This window comes from Aquarana catesbeiana, linkage group LG01 (assembly GCF_042186555.1).
Source record: "Aquarana catesbeiana isolate 2022-GZ linkage group LG01, ASM4218655v1, whole genome shotgun sequence".
In the NCBI taxonomy this organism is placed as follows: Eukaryota; Metazoa; Chordata; class Amphibia; order Anura; family Ranidae; genus Aquarana; species Aquarana catesbeiana.
The window spans coordinates 127,092,137-127,119,353 of record NC_133324.1 but is presented as its reverse complement, the minus strand read 5'-3'; the positions used below and the strand labels follow the sequence as shown (position 1 = coordinate 127,119,353).

The 27,217-nt window shown below is 42.5% G+C and overlaps 1 protein-coding gene across 1 annotated transcript in view; it reads left to right on the top strand.

Annotated features, from left to right (window-relative positions):
- The window catches only part of IPO11 (importin 11), a 677,548-nt gene that overhangs the window by 538,127 nt on the left and 112,204 nt on the right, over positions 1–27,217 (top strand). Inside the window, 1 exon segment of the mRNA XM_073623616.1 lies at positions 19,730–19,820. Coding sequence (XP_073479717.1) covers positions 19,730–19,820 — 91 coding nt within the window.

Below are 27,217 nucleotides of genomic sequence, written 5' to 3'. Positions count from 1 at the left end.
CTCCTCTTCCGTCTCCTGAGTCCTGACGTCAGCGGGGAATTCTCAGTCCCGCCTGCCTCTCTTCTGCTATGATAACTGTAGTCAGCGGGCGGGACTGAGAATTCCACGCTGACGTCAGGACTCAGGAGACACATGAGAGGAGAGCGGAGAGGGGCGGGACGAGCCGGGAGTCACATGAGCGGGATCGTACTACGGCGAAATTCGGTATGAAGTGACAACGTTTTTTTAAAAGCACATACAGCGGGGGGAACAGCATCCATTGTAATACAACATTTATTAAAAGAAAGTAATTGTGGGGGGGGGGTTAGTGATGGTTGCATTTAATGGGCACAGGTGGCTGCGTTTGACAGGCACAGGTGGCTGCATTTGACGGGCACAAGTGGCTGCGTTTGATGGGCACAAGTGGCTGCGTTTGATGGGCACAGTGGCTGCGTTTGGGCACAGGTGGCTGCGTTTGACGGGCACAGTGGCTGCGTTTGACGGGCACAGGTGGCTGCATTTGACGGGCACAGGTGGCTGCGTTTAACGGGCACAGGTGGCTGCGTTTAACGGGCACAGGTGGCTGCATTTAATGGGCACAGTGGCTGCGTTTGACGGGCACAGGTGGCTGCGTTTGACGGGCACAAGTGGCTGCGTTTGATGGGCACAGGTGGCTGCATTTGACGGGCACAGATGGCTGCATTTGACGGGCACAAGTGGCTGCGTTTGACGGGCACAAGTGGCTACGTTTGACGGGCACAAGTGGCTGCGTTTGATGGGCACAGTGGCTGCGTTTGACGGGCACAGGTGGCTGCGTTTGACGGGCACAGATGGCTGCGTTTGACGGGCACAAGTGGCTGCGTTTGACGGGCACAAGTGGCTGCGTTTGACGGGCACAAGTGGCTGCGTTTGACGGGCACAGATGGCTGCTTTTGACGGGCACAAGTGGCTGCGTTTGACGGGCACAAGTGGCTGCGTTTGACGGGCACAAGTGGCTGCGTTTGACGGGCACAAGTGGCTGCGTTTGACAGGCACAAGTGGCTGCGTTTGAACGGCACAGATGGCTGCGTTTGACGGGCACAGATGGCTGAAATAAAAAAAAATTTAAAAAGCGATATTGGCTTCCTAGCCAAGGGGGCGGCATATTTTCAAATGCAGAGGCCGGGTGTGACATCATAGCATTGCGCCCAGCCTCTGAAAGGTCATATAGACTTCCGGGGGACAATCTGGCCTGCCAGATTCTCTGTAGTCAACTTCCACTGCCGGACGATTCCTTTTCTGGCTTGCCAATCGTACAGGCAAGCCAGTAAAAGCACTGGAGGGCGGCGGAAGGGGGGGACGTCCTCTCCCGCTGCCTGTAAAAATGATCAAGCAGCTGAACAGCCGCTATGATTGTTCTTATGGTGCAGGGAATCGCCAGCTGTAAAAGAAGATATCTGAATAATGCCTTTAACTGCAGGCATTTTACAGATATCACCACTCAAAGTCTGTGATATCGTATGATGGCGTGCGTGCGGGAAGTGGTTAATGAGTGAAATAAGTATTTTATCCCCTATCAATCAGCAAGTTTCTGGCTCTCAGGTGTCTTCTATTCAGGTAATGAGCTGAGATTAGGAGCACTCTCTTAAAGGGAGTGTTCCTAATCTCAGCTTGTTACCTGTATAAAAGACACCTGTCCACAGAAGCAATCAATCAATCAGATTCCAATCTCCTCACCATGACCAAGACCAAAGAGCTGTCCAAGGATGTCAGGGACAAGATTGTAGACCTACACAAAGCTGAAATGGGCTACAAGACCATCGCCAAGCAGCTTGGTGAGAGGGTGACAACAGTTAGTGCGATTATTTGCAAATGGAAGAAACACAAAATAGCTGTCAATCTCAAGGCAGCTGGGACCATATTCCCCAATAAAACACACTACGCCGTGAAGGACTGAAATCCTGCAGCACCCACAAGGTCCCCCTGCTCAAGAAAGCTCATGTACAGGCCCGTCTGAAGTTTGCTAATGAACATCTGGATGATTCAGAGGAGAACTGGATAAAAGTGTTGTGGTAAGATGAGACCAAAATTAAGCTCTTTTGCATCAACTCAACTCGTTGTGTTTGGAGGAGGAATGCTGCCTATGATCCCAAGAACACCATCCCCACCGTAAAACATGGAGGTGAAAACATTATGCTTTGGGGGACAGGACAACTTCACTGCAGCACAGGAACGATGGATGGGGCCATGTACCATCAAATCTCGGGTCAGAACCTCCTTCCTTCAGCCAGGGCAATGGGTCGTGGATGGGTATTCCACATGACAATGACCCAAAACACATGGCCAAGGAAACAAAGGAGTGGCTCAAGAAGAAGCACATTAAGGTCTTGGAGTGACCTAGCCAGTCTCCAGACCTTAATCCCATAGAAACTATGTGGAGGGAGCTGAAGGTTTGAGTTACTAAATGTCAACCTCAAAACCTTAATGACTAGTAGAGGATCTGCAAAGAGGAGAGGGAAAAAATCCTCCTGAGATACGTGCAAACCTGGTGGCCGACTACAAGAAAGGTCTGACCTCTGCAATTGCCAAAAAGGGTTTTGCCACCAAGTACTAGGTCATGTTTTGCGAAGGGGTCAAATACTTCTTTCACTCATTAAAATGCAAATCAATTTATAACTTTTTTGAAATGCGTTTTTCTGGATTTGTTTGTTCTGTCTCTCACTGTTAAAATAAACCTAACATTAAAATTATAGACTGATCATTTCTTTGTCAGTGAACAAACTTAAAAAAACAGCAGGGGATCAAATACTTTTTTCCCTCACTGTAGGTGAACTTTTTTTACCTGTCAAGTTATCTAGATTTGTGCAAAGCAAGTCTTTTCATCCAGCAGTTTCTGCAAGACTACACAATATTAAGACCCACCACAGCCTGTAAAACAGACAGCAAAGAAGCAGCAGCATGCTGACTTCCCTGTGCTTTCCCCATCTATAAATAAACATGTTCCCTCTAAGCAACCTAGTTGGTCAGAATGCTAGTAGTTGCATAAGTGTGCACAACCTTTTATAGCTGGGAATTTAGCTGTGTTCAGAATTAAGCAATCACATTCGAACTCATGTTAAATAGGAGTTAGTACACACCTGCCATCATTTAACTGCTTGCTGTCCGCCCACCATCAAATGACGGAGGGGTGGTGCAGCTCTCGTTCGTTGCTCTTGTTCATTGCTAGGACACGGCGCGACCCCGATCTGTTAACCATGTGACCGGCTGTATCCAATCACAGCCGGCCACATGTAAACAAGGAGATGCCGGTAATCGGCTCTCCTCGCCTCACAATGACAGAGTGTGAGGAGAGGAGAGCCGATCAGCGGCATCTCCTCACAGGGGGACATCTAGGGATGTAATCAGGGCACTGATCGTCAGTGCCCTGATTACAATAAATGAATACAGTGTCACAAACAGTGCCCACCATTGCCCACCAATGCCAGCATATAGTGCCCACCAGTGGCAACAATCAGTGCCCACCACTGCCACCAATCAGTGCCCATTAGCGATGCCATTCAGTGCTGGCAATCAGTGCTGCCCATCACTGCTGTCGATCAATGCCCATCAGTGTTGCCCATCAGTGCCACCCATCAATGCCCATCATTGCCCACCAATGCCACCTATCAGTGCCCACCAGTGCCGCCTATCAGTGCCCACCACTGACACCTATTAGTGCCCATCAGTGCCACCCAACAGTGCCCATAAGTGCGGCCTATTAGTGCCTCCTCATCAGTGCCACCTCATCATTGCCCATAAGTGCCACCTCATCAGTGCCCACCAGTTCAGCCTATCAGTTCCGCCTCATCAGCGCACATCAGCAAAGGCGAAAAATTACTTAACGTTACAAAATTTACTGACAGAAAAAAAGTAAACATTTTTTCTTCAAAATTTTTGGTCTTTTTTTTTTTTTTTGTAAAAAATAAAAAGCCCAGCAGTGATTAAATACCACCAAAAGAAAGCTCTATTTGTGTGAAGAAAATTATAAAAAAAATTGTTTGGGTACAGTGTAGCATGACCGCGCAATTGTCATTCAAAGTGCGACAGTGCTGAAAGCTGAAAAATGGCTTGGGCTGGAAGGGGGTGCAAGTGCCTGGTAGGCAAGTGGTTAAAGTGCCTCTGATTAACCCGAAATAAATTTCAGCTGTTCTAGAAGGTCTTTCCTCACATTTTCTTAGTCACATCCTACAGCAAAAGCCATGGTCCGCAGAGATCTTCCAAAGCATCAGAGGGATCTCATTATTAAAAGGTATCAGTCAGGAGAAGGGTACAAAAGAATTTCCAGGGCATTAGATATGCCATGGAACAAAGTGAAGTCATTATCAAGTGGAGAAAATATGGCACAACAGTGACATTACCAAGAACTGGACGTCCCTCCAAAATTGATGAAAAAAAACAAGAAGAAAACTGGTCAGGGAGGCTGCCAAGAGGCCTACAGCAACATTAAAGTAACCGCAGGAATATCTGTCAAATACTGACTGTGTGGTACATGTGCCAACAATCTCCCATATTTTACATTAGTCTTGGCTATGGGGTAGTGGCAAGACAGAAGCCTTTTCTTACAAAGAAAAACATCCTAGCACGGCTAAATTTTGCAAAAACACATCTGAAGTCTCCCAAAAGCAAGTGGGAAAATGTGTTCTGCTCTGATGAAACCAAGGTTGAACTTTTTGGCCATAATTCCAAAAGATATGTTTGGTGCAAAAACACCACTTCACATCGCCAAAAGAAAACCATACCCACCATGAAGCATGGTGGTGGCAGCATCATGCTTTGGGTCTGTTTTTCTTCAGCTGGAAGAGGGGCCTTAGTCAAGGTAGAGAGAATTATGAACAGTTCCAAATACCAGTCAATATTGTCACAAAACCTTCAGGCTTCTGCTAGAAAGCTGAACATGGAGAGGAACTTCATCTTTCAGCATGACAACGACTCAAAGTATACTTCCAAATCAACAAAGGAATGGCTTCACAAGAAAAAGATTAAAGTTTTGGAATGGCCCAGCCAGAGACCAGACCTGAATCTGATTGAAAATTTGTGGGGTGATCTGAAGAGGGCTGTGCACAGGAGATGCCCTTGCAATCTGACAGTTTTGGAGTGTTTTTGTAAAGAAGAGTGGGCAAATATTGCCAAGAAAAGATGTACCATGCTGATAGACTCATATCCAAAAAGACTGAGTGCTGTGATAAAATCAAAAGGTGCTTCAACAAAGTATTAGTTTAAGGGTGTACACACTTATGCAACCATATTTTTTTAGTTTTTCTTCTCTCCACTTAAAAGATTCCAGTTTGTTGTTCAACTGAGTTGTACAGTTTACAGGTCACATTATAGGTGGAAAAAGTTCCGAAATAATTTTTCTTTGTCATTTTTTACATCACAGAAACCTGACGTTCTAACAGGGGGGTGTAGACGTTTTATATCCACTGTACCTAATATGTGTTGCACCATGGACATTTAGATATTGTGAGGATGGCATGCTCAACTGGTATTGAACGAAATAAACCATGCAGGGGAAGGGTATTGACAAAAACAGGTTAATCACATTTGTCCTGCACTTTTATTTAGCAAGGCAGCAACAAATACATTTTAAATGGCAGGAGGGCTTTGTAATCCTTCTGAACTCTCCGACCAAAACTTAAAACCTTATTGACTCTAGTGCCCACCTTATGGTAAGACATCCCCTTTCCACTATTGAATAGTTCCTTTTTGCGGGGATTCGTTTCTGGCTGAGTTTTTCCACTGGATATCCTTCCCCCATTCATTTCCTGGGACAATATTACTCCCAGGTTATTATCACTGTGGTGGATTTGCTTCCCTTGGTGAGATCAGAAAGAGGAGGTGCTATATTAACATACCATATTAGGGGGGGTGCCTTCCACCAGTGCTGCAGCCCAGAAGGCTTCTTCCAGGCCTGTTGCACATTTTATGTGACTGGGATTCTGCAGCTTTATGGCTGTAAAATAAAATTGCTCGCTAACTGAAATTTATTTTATATTTCATACAAAATCCTTTGTTGGTAATGACAGCTTCAAGATGCCTCCTGTATGGAGAAACTAGTTGCATGCATTGCTCAGGTGTGATTTTTGCCCATTCTTTCACAGTGTCTTCAAATATTGAAGGTTCCATGGGCCTCTTCTATGAACTCTGATCTTTCATTCTTTCCATAGATTTTCTATTGGATTCAGGTAATTGGCTGGGCCATTCTAGCAGCTTTATTTTCTTTCTTTGAAACCAATTGCGAGTTTCCTTGGCTTTGTGTTTGGGATCATTGTCTTGCTGAAATGTCCACCCTTGTTTCATCTTCATCATCCTGATAGATGGCAGCAGATTTTTATCAAGAATGTCTTGGTACATTTTTACATTCATTCTTGCTTCAGTGAAATGACGTTTGCCAGTACTGTATGCTGAAAAACAGCCCCACATCATGAGGTTCCCTGCTCCAAACTTTACTGTTGTTATTGGGGTGTTTTTGGGGTGATGTGCCGTGCCATTTGACCTCCTAACATGGTGTGTATTATGGCATCCAAAGAGTTAAATTTTGGTCTCATCTGACCAGACTATATTCTCACAGTATTTCACAGGCTTGTCTAAATGTTGTGCAGCAAACTTTAAACAAGCTTCAACATGCTTTTTCTTCAGAAATGGAGTCTTGCGTGGTGAGCGTGCATACAAGCCATGGTGGTTGAGTGCATTACTTATTGTTTTCTATCAAACAATTGTGCCTGCTAATTCCAGGTCTTTCTAAAGTTCTCCACAAGTGGTCCTTGGCTCTTGGACCACTCTTCTGTTGATTCTTTTCACTCCTCTGTCAGAAATCTTGCGAGGAGCTCCTTGTCATGGCCGGTTTATGGTGAAATTATGTTCTTTCCACTTCCGGATTATGGCCCCAACAGTGCTCACTGGAACATTCAGAAGTTTAGAAATCCTTCCGTAACCAATGCCGTCAGTATGTTTTGCAACAATAAGGTTGCAAAGGTCTTGAGAGAGCTCTTTCCTTTTACCCATCATGAGATGTTTCTTGTACCATCAGTTGAGACTGATGCAGCTGATATTAATTTTCACTGACAAGGGGCTGGTTTGCTTTCTAATTACTGATAGATTTCAGCTGTTGTTTTGGCTTTCTTTGCCTTTTTGCACCTCCCTTTCTTCATTTGTTCAATACTTTTTCCCTGTGTCATTGCATTTTATTACACATAACCTAATTTCTGTACTTATTTGTTTTGATTACCGACATGTGGTGAAAATTTCGTGTTAATAGCGCCTTTAGAAAAATATATACAGTACCTAGAAAAATGGTGACATGTTCAATACTTATTTTACCCACTGTATATACAGTTAGCTCCATATCAGTGGCGGCTGGTGAAGTTTTAAGATGGGGGGCGCCAGACCCCACCCACCCTTTTTGACCCCTTCCACTTCTCATAAGCCCCACCCCTTATATAATCCACCCACTCCGTCCCCTGTAGTACATCATATACCAGGCTGTACATTATACACATGGCTCTGTACATCATAGACCAGGCTCTACATTATACACACGGCTCTGTACATCATATGCCAGGCTGTACATTACACGCAGGGCTCTGTGCATCATATGCCAGGCTGTACATTATACAACGGGCTCTGCACATCATATACCAGGCTCTACATTATACACCAGGCTCTGCACATCATATACCAGGCTCTACATTATACACATGGCTCTGTACATTATACACCCATGTGCCCCCTATGGACGGGCCTCAAATGGTTCATATATATTTTGACAGTTTTTTTCAGGTATTTACCAAAAAATATTCAAGCTATAGTTATATAATGGATAGAAAGTGCACACTTTCAGGTTTAGTTTAATTTGAGAGTATGTACATCCAAATCAGAGGAAGGGTTTAGGAATTACAGCTCTTAAAAATAGCCATCCCCCCCTTTTCAAGGGACACAAAGTAGTTGGACAATTGAATCAAAATCTGTTTCATGGCCAGGTATGGGCTACTCCTTCATTATTTCTTCATCAGTTAAGCAGGTAAAAGGTCTGGAGTTGATTTTTAAGGGCCCTTTCACACATGCGGAACATTCAGGTCTGCCTGTCAGTTTTTTCAGGCCAACCTGAACGGACGCTCCATGCATCTCTTTAGCGTTGGATGGCAGCGGTGACATGTCCCCTGACATCCGATCTGCTCCACTCTGCTAAATCCAGATGGATGGTGGTCCTATTTTCCATCTTTTCTTCCGACCTCCCCATAGAGGAGAGCGGAGATCTTACAGGTCCATCTCTGCATAGTGAGCAGAGACAGACCTGTCATCCGCCGGCTCAGCAGGGATCAACGGATCGGTGTGTGAAAGGGGCCTACGTGTGGTATTTGCATATGGAATCTATTGCTGTGAACCTATGTTGAAAGGAGCTGTCCATGCAAGTGAAACAGGCCATTGTAAGGCTTCAAAAATGAAAGAAATCCATCAGAGAGATAGCAGCCACATTATTAGTGGCCAAATCAACAGTTTGGTACATTCTGAGGAAAGAACGACGCACTTGTGAACCCAGCAGCATAAAAACCTTAGAAGTTCAAAACGCCATCAAATCCTTAAAACTCCATAAGAGACCAGGTCCAGAGGGATTTTCAGCAACTTATTTTAAACAATTCGCGTCTATTCTATCCCCAATCTTAACTAGAGCTTTCAACTCTTTGCTGTCCGGAAATTTGTTTAGAACCAAAACCCTGACCTCTATAATATGCATGCTTCCCAAACCTCGTTCTGATCTCACCTCCTGGACTAATTATCGCCCCATTTCCCTCCTAAATTTGGATATCAAATTATTAGCCAAGATCATAGCGACACGATTGAATACGATTATAGGTCAATTAATACATCGTGATCAAACAGGTTTCATACCCATGTGACAGGCAGGCGACAATATATAAGACAAGCTCTCTTGCTCATCCATACTGCTAAAAAAAGAAAGATCCTGACAAGCCTTATATCTTTAGATATTAGAAAAGCCTTTGATCCGGTTTCCTGGCCATATATGAAATATATCCTGCAAAAATGGGGTTTTAAAAATCACTTTCTAACATGGGTTTCCTGTCTTTATGCTAATCCACAGGCTTACGTTAAATACGCTGGTTATAAGTCAAAGATTGACATTGGTAGAGGTACTAGGCAAGGTTGTCCTTTATCCCCGTTACTCTTTGCCTTACTTATAGTGCCCTTGGCACAATTAATACGTTCTAACCCTAATGTCAAAGGCATAGAGTTGGGTGGATACAAACACAAATTATGTCTCTTCGCCGATGATATCCTTATTTTCTTAACTCATTCACATGTGTCGGCCGCTAACTTAATAGACCTATTAGACAAATTTGCATTGGTTTCTGGACTTTTTGATAACCATAATAAATCAAACGCTCTAACCGTTTCTTTAACGCAAGCAGAATTTCTCCAAGCTAAGTTCTCATTACCATTTAACTGGATATCACATCATCTTCCATATTTGGGGATACAAATCACAAACTCTTTAACAGATCTTTTCTCAACTAATTACTTACCACTTCTAAAATCAATCACTGGTTTATTGAAGCAATGGTCTTCTCTTTTCCTATCTTGGGTTGGGCGGATTAATGCCATTAAGATGTCAATTTTACCAAAATTCCTTTACCTATTTATGGTACTCCCCATTCCAATACCTTCATACTTTTTACGTCTTATGCCCCGTACACACGGTCGGACATTGATCGGACATTCCGCCAACAAAATCCTAGGATTTTTTTATGACGGATGTTGGCTCAAACTTGTCTTGCATACACACGGTCACACAAAGTTGTCGGAAAATCCGATCGTTCTGAACGCGGTGACGTAAAACACGTGTGTCGGGACTCTAGAGGGGGCAGTAGCCAATAGCTTTCATTTCTTTATTTATTCTGAGCATGCGTGGCACTTTGTGCGTCGGATTTGTGTACACACGATCGGAAAATCCGTTGTCGGAAAATTTTATAGCCTGCTCTCAAACTTTGTGTGTCGGAAAATCCGATGGAAAATGTGTGATGGAGCCTACACACGGTCAGAATTTCCGACAACAAGGTCCTATCACACATTTTCCGTCAGAAAATCCGACCGTGTGTACAGGGCATTATACCAGGTAGAATTATGTCATTTATCTGGGGCACCAATAAACCCCGTATCCCTAAATCTACACTGTTGCTTACTAAATTGAAAGGTGGATTAGGGTTACCTAATTTTTCTTCCTACTATTACACAGCACGACTATACCAATTGCCTAAATTCCATTCCACTATGGAAACTCCTCTATGGGTTGCTGTTGAATCTGTTGATATTGACCCCATCTCTGTGGCTAACATGTTATGGCTCCAGCCTAAGGATAGAGTACATATATCTAATCCTATTACCAAGCATTTTTTAGCTATTTGGGACAAATTTAAAAGTTCGCACAACCTTCAGTCCTCACATAATCCCCTCCTTTCTTTCATTAAAAACCCAGCTTTCTACCCAGCTTGGAAATTCCCGATGTCATTTACAGCTTGGTCTTCCACAAACCTGGTCAGATTGCATAATTTATTTTCTAACAACAAATTATACACATTTTCCGAATTATGTGAAACCTTTGGACTTCCCAGAAGTCCTACCTACGAATTAAAACATTTTATACACCACCCTTCATTAGGACGGGTTCTCCACTTAATCAGATGTTGCAGTTTGAGCGCATTTGTAAGAGCGACCCACACGTTAGAGGCCTTATTTCACTCCTATATTGACACATTAATATGCCCTCTAATGAAACACTACCCTCATATACTGTCAAATGGTCGTAAGATATGGATCGCACTTTTGACATAGATGAATGGTCTAATATCTGGTTAGCTACTAAAACTTCTTCCCCGAATTGCTTTGCGTTATAAACCAACTTTAAAGTTTTGGCACAATGGTATTTAGTACCGGCCAGAATAGCAAAATTTGTTCCATCCTATTCAGACTCTTGTTTTCAGGGATGTCTAACACCTTATAAACATTTTCATATCTGGTGGCTATGTCCGATAGCCCAAGAATTTTGGAAGAAAATATTTGAGAGATAGCCTCCAAAGCTCTGGGCACCTCTATTCTTCTTGACCCGGCAATGGCTCTCTTGAATCTCAAACCATCAGACCTAACGCAAACTCAATTCAAATTATTCATTCACCTTACCACTGCAGCTAAACAGACTATAGCCAAAGCATGGAAATCTCAAACCTTAATAGTAGCTGAGGCTAAACATAGGATGAATAGAGCCCTTACCTTTGCCAAAATGACGGCTATAGAAAATAATAGTATTAATAAATTTTGTAAGATTTGGCAACAATTGGTCAAACATTATTTACCGACTGACTTTGACCAATCGTTATTGTTACCTTTGCTAAATTTACTCTTTCTCCTTCTATTCTCAGCCATTAGGCATATGCACTGCCCGGGTGGGGGCCGCACCACCACCACGAGAGACTTTCTTTCTTTATTTCTTACTTTCTTCTATCCTTATATTCTCTTTTCTCTTTAGCATCCTTCCCTTGCTATTCTTCTTTATATTTCTTCACATATTGACTTACTAACATTAAGCTAGAGGTGAATGAAACTTACTTTACAATTTTTTTCTCATATGTAGATTGGAGCATGTGTTGTTCACTTCTGGTTATATTAATAGTATCTTTCCCTTGTTTTTCCTTTCCTATTTTCTTCCTTTTTTTTTTTTTCCTTTTTATTTTCACCCCATTATCCTCATGCATGAGATCATTTACCATTATTGAAATTTCAGTCATACATTGTTCATTATCCTTACAATATCACTCTTTTTTTGTATAGACTTTATTTACTCTATACATGAAGAAAACACGAGTTGTTGTTTATTTACCTTGATCACTCTAAGATTTGTTAAACTTTCACTCTATTCTGTAAATTAATAATTCATTGTGTTATGGTCATGCCCCCATTCGTCCACAGTTTGATCCCATTTGGGGTGGTCTGGAGGCATGACTCAATTGTTACACAGACAATTGAGGGAATTTTATTTATTTTTGTCTTCATTTTTATTTTTACCTCCTAGGGTCTTATACTCTCTCATAAATGGATCAAGTTTATTCTCGATTCTTTTTCAACTTCTTTTTATGTATTTAAGCTCTTTCTTGTATTATTTAAAAAGAGATAGTATCATCCAATGTATGACATTGTTACTTAATTTCCGAATCTTATGCACATATCAATATACGGTTATGTTCTTCTTTTTATTGTAAATCTCAATAAACATATTGAACAAGAAAAAGGCCTGGACATCCACGGAAGACAACAGTGGTGGATGATCGTAGGATGCTCTCTATGGTAAAGAAAAACCCATTCACAACATCCAGACAAGCGAAGGACACTATCCAGGAGGTGGGCGAATCATTGTCAGATTAGATCAAAGCCAGATAAGAGTTTCCCAAAAAACATCTAAAAAGCCAGACCAGTTCCAGAAAAGCATTTTTTGGACGAATGAACAATGAAACTAAGATTAATCTGTACCAGAAGAAAAAAGTGTGGAGAGAAGACTTGGAACAGCTTATGATCCAAAGCACACATGGTCATCTGTGGAGGCAGTGTGATGTCATGGGCATGCATGGCTTCCAGTTGCACTGGATCATTGGTGTTTATTAATGATGTGACAGAAGCAGCCAGATGAATTCTGCAGTGTTTAGAGAAATACTGTCAGCCCAGATTCAACCAAATGTAAGTTGATTGGATGGCGCTTCGCGGTACAGATGGACAATGATCCAAAACACACTTCAAAAGCAACCCAGGAGCTTTTTAAAGAAAACTGCTCAGAATGGGGCTCTATAGTTTGGCGATTCCTAGGAGTCTTGGGTGGGATTGGATCTCCAACCCTGTGTCCGGGTCTTGTGGACAGCCAGCAGGGTGTGTGCCAAGGTACACACAGCCCATATAATGAGGGGCTGGTGAGAGCAGTAGGAGGTGGAAGGTGGAGTGTGAGCAGCTTGCTGCTGCTGTTTGAAGACAGACCCCTGTCGGGACAACTGTCTGCCCTGTGGGAGACTGCAGCCCATGTCAGGGGGATTCTATGCCCAGGGACTGGGAAAAGCTGGCCAGCTGCGAGAGTCAGGGAGACTAAGTAAGCCAGTGAGTCCAGGGGGCTGGAAAGAATTGAGAAGTCTGTTGGGAGCAAGCAGAGGAACTGCTGACAAGAGAGAGCTAGGGGGCTTGGTATGTTTTCATTTATGTTTGAATGAAGTTTAAACCCCTTCGTGGGATTCCTGGATGGACTTTTGTTTTGTTTTTTCCATTTAACCACTTGCCCACTGGGCACTTAAACCCCCTCCTAACAAGCCAATTTTCAGCTTTAAGTGCTCTTACAATTTGAATGATAATTACTCAGTCATGCAACACTGTGCCTATATGAAATTTTTGTCCTTTTTTTCACGCAAATAGAGCTTTCTTTTGGTGGTATTTAATCAACATTGGGTTTTTTATTCTTTGTGCTATACATGAAAAAAAAAGCGAACATTTTTGTTTAAAAAAAAAAAAAATGCTTTTTTCTTCGTTTGTTATAAAATTTTGCAAATTAGTCATTTTTCTTCTTAAATTTTGGCCAAAAATTATACTGCTAAATATCTTTGGTAAAAATAACCCAAATCAGTGTATATTATTTGGTCTTTGTGAGCCCAGGTTCACACTTGTGCGAACACAGACATCACATGTGATTCGCACCCGCACTTGTTGCCGATCGCATGCGATGTATGTGCAATGTGAGTTCGGCCATACAGTTGTATAGCTGAACTCGCACCCATGAGATCCTATTCCTGTGTGAGTTCACAATTCGCACTGCGATCTGTGAACCGATCTGTGGGTTTCATTAGCATTGTATTGACACCCGCAGCGGTTCGCAGGGATCTGCCTGTGGGAGAGATGCGGGAATCGGCGCTGGAATCGCGCTGGTTTCTGCATCACATATATGTGAACCTAGGCTGAAGGTTATAGAGTCTATAAGCTATGGTGCCAGTCATTGCAAATTGATCACACCTGATGTACTGATAGCCCATCTCATTTCTTGAGACACTAACAAGCCAGGAAAGTACAAATACCCCGCAAATTAACCCTTTTTGAAAGACATATCAACAGGTTATTTCTCTCACATGGCATGTGCAAACCACAAATTACACCCCTAAATACATTCTGCTACTCCTCCTAGGGAGTATGGCGATACCACATGTGAGACTTTTACACAGCCTGGTCACATAAAGAGGCCTATGATTGAAGTAGCACCTTCAGGCGTTCTAGGAGCATAAATTACACATCTCATTTCTCAACCACCTATTACACTTTTGAAGGCCCTGGAGCACCAGGATAATAGAAACGCCCACAAAATTACCTAATTTTGGAAAGCAAACACCCCAAAGCATAATCTATGAGGCATAATGAGTCTCCTGAACATGTAATTTTTTTCCAGAAGTTTTGGGAAAATGTGGAAAAAAAATGAAAACGCATTTTTTTTTTCCACAAAGTTGTCCATTTTATAAGAGATTTCTAAAACATAGCATGTACATTCCACAAATTACACCCTAAAATACATTCCGCTACTCCTCTTGAGTATAGCGATACCACATGTGTGAGACTTTTGTGTGAGAGCACTGTCAGGTGTTCTAGGGACATAAATTACACATCTAATTTTCTGACAACCTATCACATTTTTGAAGGCCTTCATATTTCTAACAGATAGCATGTATATACCAAGAATTACACCCCAAAATACATTCTGCTAAGCAAAGGGTAAGCAAAAGATTACCTGTGGTTTTATTAGTGCAATTGTCCACAGGAGAGCATTGGTGCAGGCAGCAGGCTGGGACGTGGTCAGCGACAGCAGGCAGGAATATTGTCCATAGTCAGTACAGGCAGGGATACTGTTCATATACAGTCCAGGGTCAGTGCAGGTAGAGATATTGCCAGCCGTGCGAAAATTTTGGTCCTGGTAGTAGGCAAGAACATGGCCCATAGTACAGGTAGCAGGCAAGGAAAGAATGGGGACGGGGTAGAGGCTTCTCCCACCCAAATCTTTGAAGCCTCCGGTCTCCAGACACTAATCCGTGAATGAGAAAACTAAAAAATGTGTTTTTTACATCCAGAAAAACAATCTTGTGAGACCCCTGTGTTATGAATCCCATTGCTCCAGTAGCAGGGTAAAAAATCAGTCCAAGAGGCAGGCAAAAAAACGTGGTCAATAAACAGTCCAGGGTCAGTGGCAGAAATATGTTTAGCGTTAGGTAGAAGCATTGTCCTTTAACAGGCCGGGGTCAGTTCTGGAGAAGGCAGCAGTATGTACAGTGGCATAAGGGTTGTGGACGTAAATAACAGGAATGGAGAATTACGTTTATCATACGTCCCTATTAATGTGGAGAAGTATGGTAACAGAGGGAACATTCACCTATACAGAAGCCTGGTTGGGAAGGACATTGGGGACAATAATATGTGGTGTCTCTTCTAACTCCTCCTCTGGAGCACACCCGGCATTTCTTCTGACGTTTTCTGCCTGTTTCATGGCGGGGGAGTCTCTCAGGAAAATGCCGTTCGTAGAGTCTGCTCACTAAATCTGAGCGAATCCTTTCTGGTGGGCCTTCAGGGTACAAAAGGGTGGAGATAATTTTTTCTTGGTAATGAAGATAAGATACAGGGGTCTCTGTAGATTTACGGTAAATAATATAAGTATTATAAATGGCCAAACTGAAAAAATAAACAAAAACTTTTTTTTTTAACCATTGGCAGTTTTTTCTTGTGGGAGGGTAGGGTTCGATTATTTGATCATTGAAGTCAACTCCTCCACATGAACAAATTATAGTCGTGGACACATGCTGGTTTCTGGATTTTGCCGTTTTTTCTGGGGATTTCCACGTAGGTGTCATTATGGATCGGTGTGATCATGTAGACATTTCGTCTGTCCCTTCACCTGATTGCCAATATCTAATCATTCCGCAAAGACGCGATCTCCCCTTGTCATAGTCTTTCAGTAACGAGCCTTTTGGTGATGGTAACCCTTTCCAAGAAGTGGATGTACAAGCTCCCAAACAACTTTTACGCTGGCTCCAATGTACTCTGGGCATTCAGGGGGATGCAGTTGGGTGTCCTTCCCTTCGTACACCAGGAAGGCGTAGATATACCCCGTGGCTCGGTCACATAGCTTGTAGAGCTTAACCCCATATCAGGCCCTTTTGCTGGGGATAAACTGCTTGAAGCCAAGACTGGCTGTGAAGTGGACAAGTGACTCCATGGAGATATTTTGGTCGGATGTAAATAACTGGTGGCCGTATTTTAAATAATTTGCCATATGATGGGTCATTTCAGGGAGGGCACTGGGTGTTGTCATTGTAATGGAGGAACCGCATAATCGTTAGGTATCTTGATCTTGCCAAAATGGATCTATTCATCAGCATGTGGTGGATGGGGTTGGTGGACCAGTAGGAGTATAATTAATTTTTCTTTGTGATCCCCATGTTAAAAGTTAGGCTTGAAAATATTTTAAATTCCTCTACTGTTAATTCTCTCCACTCATAGGGACGGGCGTAACTTGAACCAAGGTTGCTTGTTATGAACCGTTGTGCATAGAGGTTGCACTGGGCCACGAAAGAAGATAATAGGTCTTGGGTAAAACTGAAATTAAAAAAAAATCAATAGGGGCAAAAAATTCTCTGTGTTTACCTGGACACCTGGATGCGTGGTGAAAGGGGGGGATGTCAGACTCAGAGAGCACCCCGCTGCTCTCGTTGGTCAAGCTAAGAAGTTGGTATGCCTCCTCAGTGGAAATGTTTTTTTTCCGCCATACTGGTGACTGTGGGCTGTGATAAACTGCTGTGGTAGGGACACTGGGACAGATGTGGATGCACTGATGGATGCTGATGAGGCTGGTCTAAGGAGGCTGCACTGCTTGGTGCTGAAGCGGCTGCACCACTGGGAGCTGATGAGGGTGCACTGATGGGTGCTGATGAGGATCCACTGATAGGGCGGCACTGATGAGCAATCACTTATGGTCACTGATGTGCAATGACGAGCACTGTAGTGGCGCAGATGAGCACTGTATTTTTACTGTAGTTGCACTAATGTGACACTGATGAGCACTGTAGTGTGATGAGGATCCATTGATAGGGTGCTGGCGTGGCACTGTAGTTGCACTGATGGCACAGATAGCACTGTATTGACACTGATGAGCACTGTAGTGGCACTGGGCACTGTAGGGCACAGATAAGTATTGTAGTGGCATTGATGGACACTGTAGTGGGAGCACTGTGGTGGCACTGTAGGGTACTGTAGTGGCACTGCTGGACACTGTTGGACACTGCAAAAATCAATAATACAGAGGAGAGAAGAGAGCTGGACCTTTGCATGACCCTAGCTTGTTTACATTGCGATCGCTCCCTCATTGGCATCTTTCCGCTATGGCAAGTGATTACTTAATGTGGGCTACCAGGCCCTTAACTATAACGCCTGTCTGACTTGGACTCGCTGCACAAAAATGCATCCATTACTAGAGCTAAACACCCTTAATATCTATCTATATATATATATACACACACACACACAAATGTTGCTTTTGATTTCTATTTTAAACTGAATGGGTTTTTTACAAGGTGAGGGTTCAAATATACTTTAATTGTGGCAATGAGGATCATTAAAAGAAAACAGATTCTTCACCATTTATACACGGGATGACATCTCGAGGTTGATGAGTTTATTAAGCGCATTCATTTGTCCCTATGGGCTTCATTATGCTCACATTGCATCCACTTCTGGTAATTTGCAGTATTGTTATGGACAATGTTATAAAATCATTCTATTTTGTTATTCATTAATACAGTAATGAGAAGTTCTTGAACTTTCCATACTGAAAATAATTGGGGTAGCACATGTAAGACCTTTGAAAGGAAGTAAAAATTGTGCTTATGGCTTCTTTGCTCAAGAAGTTTTCTTTTTGTCAATATGGAGTTTGTGGAAATTTTTTATTATTTTATTACTCTGGAGCAGCCTAAATAATGCACACATTTGGTTAATTATTGAGATGTTGAACTTTTGCAGTTCATGTGTTTTGTGTTATGTTGCTATACTAAAATGTTTGTGAAGCGGTATTGTAAAATAGCTCAGTACATCACATGTGGTTATTTTTTTTAATTGTTTGCATAACTAAGACCAATTATAATATTTAATAGGCAGAACCTTATAACTCTTTTTTTTGCTGTGGATTAAATTATGTTAACCCAAGTATGCTTATTTTGTGATGCCCCTTATTTAACCACTTCAATACCAGGCACTTAGACACCTTCCCGCCCAAACCAATTTTCAGCTTTCAGCGCTGTCGCAATTTGAATGACAATTGCGCGGTCATACTACACTGTACCCAAACAAATTTTTTATCATTTTGTTCCCACAAATAGAGCTTTCTTTTGGTGGTATTTGATCACCTCTGCGGTTTTTATTTTTTGCGCAACAAATAAAAAAAGACCGAAAATTTTGAAAAAAAACAAGTTTTTCTTTGTTTCTATTAAAATTTTTTTGTAAATAAGTACGTTTTCTTCTTCAATGACGGGCACTGATATAGCTGCACTGACGGGCACTGACTGGCACTGATACGGCAGCACTGATGGGCACCGATGAGGTGGCACCAATGAGGTGGCACTGATGAGGTGGCACTGACGGGCACTGATGATGGGCACTGATAGGCGGCACTGATGGGCACTGATAGGCGGCACTGATGGGCACTGATAGGTGGCACTGGTAAGCGGCACTGATGGGCACTCATAGGTGGCACAGATGGGCACTTATAGGCGGCACTGATGGGCACTCATAGGTGGCATTGATGGGCACTCATAGGTGGCATTGATGGTTACTTATGGGTGGCACTGATAGTTGGCACAGATGGGCATGGATGGGCACTGATAGATGGGCACTGATGGGCACGGATGGGCACTGACAGGTGGCATGAATGGACACTGATGGGTGGCACTGACGGCACTGGTTGTTTGCAGTGATGCCCCTAAGGGTGGCATTGTTGGGCATCACTGCAACATAATGGTGCCAATCAGTGCCCATTTGTGGGCACTGATTGACACTGACTGGGCACACTGGGCACATGTGGATGGCCATGGGGTACATACCTGGCCATCCACATGTTGCCCCTTCCCTGGTGGTCCTAGTGGCGATCCCTGGTGGTCCAGTGTGGTGATCTGAGGGGGGGCTGCGCTGATAAACAATCAGCACAGACCCCCCCTGCCAGGAGAGCCGCCGATCGGCTCTCCTCTAATCGCGTCTGTCAGACGCGAGTGAGGAAGAGCCGATCAACGGCTCTTCCTATTGACAGCGTGATCAGCCGTGATTGGACACGGCTGATCACGTGGTAAAGAGCCTCCGCCGGAGGCTTTTTACCAAGATCAGTGTAGCGGTGTGTCAGACTGACACACCGCTCCACCGATCGCCGCGATGCGCGCCCCCGGGGGCACGCTGCGGCATGTTAGCCTGCTGGACGTCATATGACGTCCAGTCAGGATAACACAACCACTTCCCGGACGTCAATCCGCTATAGGGCGGGCGGGAAGTGGTTAAATAGCGTAGCAGAATATGCTGTCATAAGAGAATGTAGTGATGACATTAAATAGAGCTTCACAGAATGCATATAACTCATATGATTTTTGCAGTGAAAAATAATCGTATTCCTGTCTTATGTTTCTAGTTGCCTGATAATGTCACATATTGAACCTCAGGACACCCAGTTTAAAGAAGATGATGAACCCCCTACTGAACAAGATAAGAGAAAGAGAATAGTAAGTGGTAGAACATAACATGGAGACTCCACGTCATAATATACCTAATAACAACTGCAGATCTATCGCTGAACTTCAGTCAGTGCAAGGAAACCCACTTATTATTTTTTTATATTTAGAGATACCATAACTATTGTATTACTCAGAACCCCCACAGGAGCCCCCAGGTGCAAACTGTGCATGGGAATGGACTCAAAAACTGGGACAATCCCTAATCTTCATACAAAAATACTTAAGAGAATTACAGTTTTGATTATGACAAATTGCTTTCATTAACCAGATTTCTCTGATGTTTTAGGTGAACCGAAAGTCATGCATCCCATTATCCATTACAGCAGTATGGTTATATTTCAACTTTCTTCAGCAGACCAAGTTTTCAAGAAAAAGTGACAATAAGGGCTCATTCACACATGAGGTTGCAGGGCAGTAAAACACTGCTGTTGTGCTGTGTTGTCACTACCCCCTTTAGCTGCAATGACTCTGTCACTTTTGAGGTGATTTTATCATGCTAGTGCAGGGATCTAAGGGTTAAAGCAGGCAGTGATGAGGCTATACAACACCTCACTGTCTGTCAGATGCTCTCTGAAGGGTGATCTGAACATGGATCGCTTTTTTAGAGAGCACCGTACATGTAAACAAGCCCATGTAGGGTTAGAACAAACAATTTAACACTGAAAGGGTGCCTACAATATTCAATTTTGTAATAATGTGATAATGTGGTTAGAGCTGTTCTACCAATAGGAAAAGAAAACATTCTCTAACTGCTTAAAAAGTATTAGGTGGAACTATACTTTCATTTGTCAATCACTTATTTAACCACTTGACCTCCACAAGATTTACCCCCCTTCATGAACAGGCCATTTTTTCGATATGGCACTGCGTTACTTTAACTGACAATTGCGCTGTTGTGCGATGCTGTGGCCAAGTAAAATTTATGTACTTTTTTCCCCACAAATAGAGCTTTCTTCTGGTGGTATTTTATCACCTCTGTGGTTTTTATTCTTTGTGCTGTAAACAAAAAAAGACCAACAATTTTTTTTAAAAAGAAAACTATTGGAAAAGTAAAATTTTTTCATCAGTTTAGGCCAATCTGTATTCTGCTACATATTTTTGGTAAAAAAAATCCCAATAAGTGTATATTGATGGGTTTGCAGAAAAGTTATAGCGTCTACAAACTATGGGATATTTTTTCTTTTAATTATTTATTTATTTTGTAGTAATGGCGATCAGCGACTTATAGCGGGACTGCGATATTGCTGCGACAGTTGGGTCATTAACTGACACTTTTTGAGGACCAGTGATACTAATACAGTGATCAGTGTCCACCGTACCCGCCGATCAGCTCCCGCTAATCTAATCATAGAGGAAGCGGGTGGGCGGTGTGCGCCAGCACCCCAGACCCAGAAGTGCAAGATCACATTCTAGGTACGTGATCCTGCGCCTTGCCACCATATATATACAGTAGGCAAACAGTTAAAGTCAATCTAACACTGCCCTCTGCAGATAATGCCCCTGTTCAAGGGTGTCTACGTTGTTCCTCTATAGGTTGTGGCGGAGTGAGCGTAACCACCCTAAGTTAGGAGATGTATGTGGCCAGATCAATGGGTCAAAATAAAGTAAAAAAAAATAAAAAATCCAACCCAGATACCACATTTAAGGTTTGGTAAGCTGCAAAATATAAAATATTTTCCTATTCTCTTCACTAATTTTGCTTTTAGAATGTTGCACATGTTTTCTAAGATATTTTGGGTATGCATTCTGTGAAACGCCAATCTTGCTGTGTCCTGCTAGAAAGATTTCTCTTTTCTACCTGTTCTGGTGACCTGAAATGTCAGTGTGGCTGGAAATGGAAGGGAATGGTTAATTACCTTTTCAGTCTTCCCTTACTCTTTTTTTCCATTTTTTTATTTCCATTTTTTACCTTTTAGATTGAATTTCTCTTACTTCCTGTCAATGTAACAAAGTCATCACTAGCCAGCATGTAAGGGAAGAGCTTCTGAACAGGGCTACATTTAGCAGAAACAAACAAAAAATTTTGGCTGTTCTGTGCTCTATCCAAAATAAAAATACATTTTTGAGGCTATAGATACAATTAACTCATTAAAAGATAGTTCCAAAAAAGTCAGTTTTGTTGAGAAAGGAGATGAATTAACTTGATCAAATGGGAAGATCTTGTACATTTGTGAAATAATAACGTATAATCATTTTATCACGAGCAGCCTGTCAGTGGCGTTCACAGCTCATATTTAACGGACTAGAAATCTTATTGGTTGGCCACCATGTTTTTTTTATATCAGTGATGCTTGCTGTCTGATGATAATGTTTAGTTTAACATTTGCATCTATGCCTGAACAGTTATCCCAGGACCTGTAGCTGTCAGCCTTTGCTCATTCATCAGTCATCTTATCTTGTGATGTTAATTCAGAGGTTTAACTGCTTAAACATCTTTCGATTTGTTTGTTCACTCTTCTGAAAGAGCCACAAGCCCCCTAGAGCAAGTCATTTTGAAAGCAAGCAAAGATGAATATTGTGTCTCCACTAGCATCTTTTCCCTGCATACTTATTTTCTGACGTCAGTCACCATCTTCAGCCAACTAGCAGCACGCAGGGCCTTACAGTTTCCGCAATCAAGAATCCAACTGTATAACGAAAGCTCTGCAATTACACAATTTGAAGTTTAATTATTACTTTCTGACTTCATCTTCTCCATGATAATTAGAACAGTTTACAGAAAGCTGATTTAAGATTTTTCGATAGGACGCTGCTGAGAGGCTCATACTGCACATGGCAATTGTGCCATTCTTGCTCTTTGTGGGATGCACTTGTCATTCGTGTGTAGGCAGACGTTAAACCTGTTAGCTAACCATTTAATTAACACAAATGTGGAAATGGATGGCTTTTAATGACTTTGATGTTTAATATTTGCAAAGTGTTAAGAGAGAACAAAAAATGGCACACACTTTTAAGGCTTTGACCTATTATTTTTACACTAGCAAAGCCATAGTAATATTAGACATCGCAATAGTATCAAATTGTTTGTAGCTGTTTATTTTGGATGCGGTTAAATTGGATCTGACAATCGGCTGCTCATGGAAAGTGCACATATATATATATATATATATATATATATATATATATATGTGTATATGTGTGTGTGTGTATGGGTTGGACAAAGTTACGGAAACAAGTTTGGTAGGAGAAATAAATTGTTACCGAATGTGGTGTCGGACCGCCTTTGGCATCCAAGACGGCCTGAATTCTCCTTGGAACTGACAAATATAAGTATTGGATGGTGGATAATGGAATCTGATACCACTCTTCATGCAACAATCTGTGTCACAATCCTGCTTAATGTCCTTTTGTCTCTTTCGGTCAGTTGACCGTGTCGACCATGCTTATGCTTATTAGACCACGTTTTCCCAGAAACTGTACATGCCATCATATCCTTTGATACTGTACCTCGTGACACTGCAAATTGGCAACTTCAATCGCAGAGGTACCAGCTAAGTGTACACCAACAATTTTCCCTCTATGCTACTCAGTAAGCTCTGAAATTACTTAATTAGTGAATAAACAAAGGTAAAGATGTTGGTGCTACAAATCATCATACATGAAATAGTTCAACATATATAATGGTGCAAATGAACCATGTGCAACTAGCAAAATAATAAAGTCCAAAGTAACAATCCCAAAACCATAAAACATACATAATCTTCTGGTTTGATTTGTCTTCAAGTAAATGCTTCACCACGTGTGCTCATGAGGTAGATGGCAACTCACCAAAGGTGTTTGACCACTTTTTACGGTAGGTCAAAATGCAATTTTATTTGAATGAACCAGATAGATTCTGTGTAAACATCTCTCAACTTTGGGACCCCCTCCGTCAAAGGCTGAGGATGTGGGAACAGACTCCACCAGAGACACAAAGAAGAGCTCTTATGGTATAATACGTTTTATTGAAATGGTTAAAAATTATAACAAAAGTTGCACTCACATGTAACTGTGCCAATCCCGGCACCAAGGTGTCTACAGCATGTGTGGATAGGTATATAAGGCTCATGGCGGCATGTGATCCATGCCTCGTTCTGAATATACTGGTTAGTTGGATGTTACATATGGGACCCGGAAATAACATATCCCTGCTCATTTACGCAGTGAATGATGAAAGTGAGGCTTCCTACCTGTTAGCCAGGTGTCTCATCACACAGCAGAAGCAAAAGAATGTTACATCACTTTCAGCCTTGGTTCACACTGATGCGGGATTGAAATCGTGCGGGTTCAGCTGAACTTGCGCAATTTCAAACCGGCAATGCAGTCCGACTTTGGGGGCGTTTTGACAGACATCTGTGCGGGTTCCTGCACAGATGTCTATTCAAATCGCCCCCGGGGGGGCGAAAAGTAGTACAGAAACTATTGGGAATTGGTGCAGCGCCACAAAGTCGGCGTTGCACTGATTCAGACGGTGCCATTGCCTGCATGCTATTTGACATGAACGTGGGCTTAAGGTGAAACATGTTGTCACTTTCACACCTGCAAATCATGTAGTGTTTCCATATTTTTGTCCAACCCCTGTATATTGTACCATATGTATATACTGTATCATCCATCCAGGACCCATCCCTGGCATCCTGTACAATTTTATATATATATATATATATATATATATATATATATATATATATATATATATATATATATATATACACATACACACACACAGTGGGGACGGAAAGTATTCAGAGTATTCAGTATTCAAGTATTGCAGCCATTTGCTAAAATCATTTAAGTTCATTTTTTTCCCTCATTAATGTACACACAGCACCCCATATTGACAGAAAAACACAGAATTGTTGACATTTTTGCAGATTTATTAAAAAAGAAAAACTGAAATATCACATGGTCCTAAGTATTCAGACCCTTTGCTGTGACACTCATATATTTAACTCAGGTGCTGTCCATTTCTTCTGATCATCCTTGAGATGGTTCTACACCTTCATCTGAGTCCAGCTGTGTTTGAGTATACTGATTGGACTTGATTAGGAAAGCCACACACCTGTCTATATAAGACCTTACAGCTCACAGTGCATGTCAGAGCAAATGAGAATCATGAGGTCAAAGGAACTGCCTGAAGAGCTCAGAGACAGAATTGTGGCAAGGCACAGATCTGGCCAAGGTTACAAAAAAATTCTGCTGCACTTAAGGTTCCTAAGAGCACAGTGGCCTTCATAATCCTTAAATGGAAGACGTTTGGGACGACCAGAACCCTTCCTAGAGCTGGCCGTCCAGCCAAACTGAGCTATCGAGGGAGAAGAGCCTTGGTGAGAGAGGTAAAGAAGAACCCAAAGATCACTGTGGCTGAGCTCCAGAGATGCAGTCGGGAGATGGGAGAAAGTTGTAGGAAGTCAACCATCACTGCAGCCCTCCACTGTTGGAGCTTTATGGCAGAGTGGCCCGACGGAAGCCTCTCCTCGGTGCAAGACACATGAAAGCCCACATGGAGTTTGCTAAAAAACACCTGAAGGACTCCAAGATGGAGAGAAATAAGATTTTCTGGTCTGATGAGACCAAGATAGAACTTTTTGGCCTTAATTCTAAGCGGTATGTGTGGAGAAAACCAGGCACTGCTCATCACCTGTCCAATACAGTCCCAACAGTGAAGCATGGTGGTGGAAGCATCATGCTGTGGGGGTGTTTTTCAGCTGCAGGGACAGGACGACTGGTTGCAATCGAAGGAAAGATGAATGCGGCCAAGTACAGGGATATCCTGGACGAAAACCTTCTCCAGAGTGCTCAGGACCTCAGACTGGGCCGAAGGTTTACCTTTCAACAAGACAATGATCCTAAGCACACAGCTAAAATAATGAAGGAGTGGCTTCACAACAACTCCGTGACTGTTCTTGAATGGCCTAGCCAGAGCCCTGACTTAAACCCAATTGAGCATCTCTGGAGAGACCTAAAAATGGCTGTCCACCAACGTTTACCATCCAACCTGACAGAACTGGAGAGGATCTGCAAGGAGGAATGGCAGAGAATTCCCAAATTCAGGTGTGAAAAACTTGTTGCATCTTTCCCAAAAAGACTCATGACTGTATTAGATCAAAAGGGTGCTTCTACTAAATACTGAGCAAAGGGTCTGAATACTTAGGACCGTGTGATATTTCAGTTTTTATTTTTTAATAAATCTGCAAAAATGTCAATAGTTCTGTGTTTTTCTGTCAATATGGGGTGGTGTGTGTACATTAATGAGGGAAAAAAAATGAACATAAATGGCTGCAATATAACAGAGTGAAAAATTTAAGGGGGTCTGAATACTTTCCGTCCCCACTGTATGTATGTATATATATAATATATATAGTGGCAGGTCGAGCCCGTGCCACTGTTTTAAAATGGTGGTTTACGCCAGATTTTCTAAGAAGCAAGCACACTAATGGCACAGGTGTGTTTTGGCTTCATAGGAGAGCTAGAACTCAGGGCCCCACCCTCCCGAGGGAGGCAGTGTGTGAAGGGAACTATGCGAGGTGCTGTTGTGCACCATAGTGTCCAGGTCAAGACGAGCAAGGCCCGAGCCTGACAGAGAGTCCATGAGGGATGGAGCGGCTAGGAAGCTGCAAGGAAAGACGCAGAAATGAAGTGCAGCTTATGTGCATAAACACTGGGAGGTGTTTTAAGGTCAGGCGGCCCAAAAGGTACTGATGTCCAGGAGGGACCCTGAAGAGGTACTTGGAGCAGTAAAGTTGCCACTAGAGAGCTGGGAGGCTGAATGTTATGTTTGATTCATAGTGATGGTGAGAACCCCCTGCGTGGGGGTTCATACAATACCTGTATGAATTTTGACTTTCTTTTAAATAGAAGTGGGCAGGAAAGTCCTGAAAACTATATCTGGCGTGAAGTAAACTCACTGTTTTGTCACTACCATTGCGCTAAGAAACGCCGACATGTCACTATATATATATATATATAAGCTAAGGAACTTGCAGCTTGAACTTGAAACTTTTATGTAGCAGGCCACTGGCCCAGTCAGCTGTGTCCATGGAATTCCCCGCCCAGCAACTGTATATAACAAGGGGGCCAAGATGTCATTGACCAAATATGGCCTTTAGGGCATCAGGGATACTGGATGGCCAGACCGCCCCTCTCTTATTGGTGCTAGTACTAAAGATTGTGAGTGTTAAGCCCCCTTGTGGATCTGGCACTAGGGAGATTGGGACGAAGTGGACTAGGCTCCTTCATTTTAAGAGACAGTCTTCCTTACATAAATTCCTTAATGGAGCAGTGACCTGGTTCTGGCTCTCAGGCAACATCCAGTTTGGCATTAACTCCTTCAGCAGCTTTGGCCTTAGGGACCTTCATGTCCAAGGAGGAATTCTCAGTTGCATTTTCCATTGTGTTCGAACAGC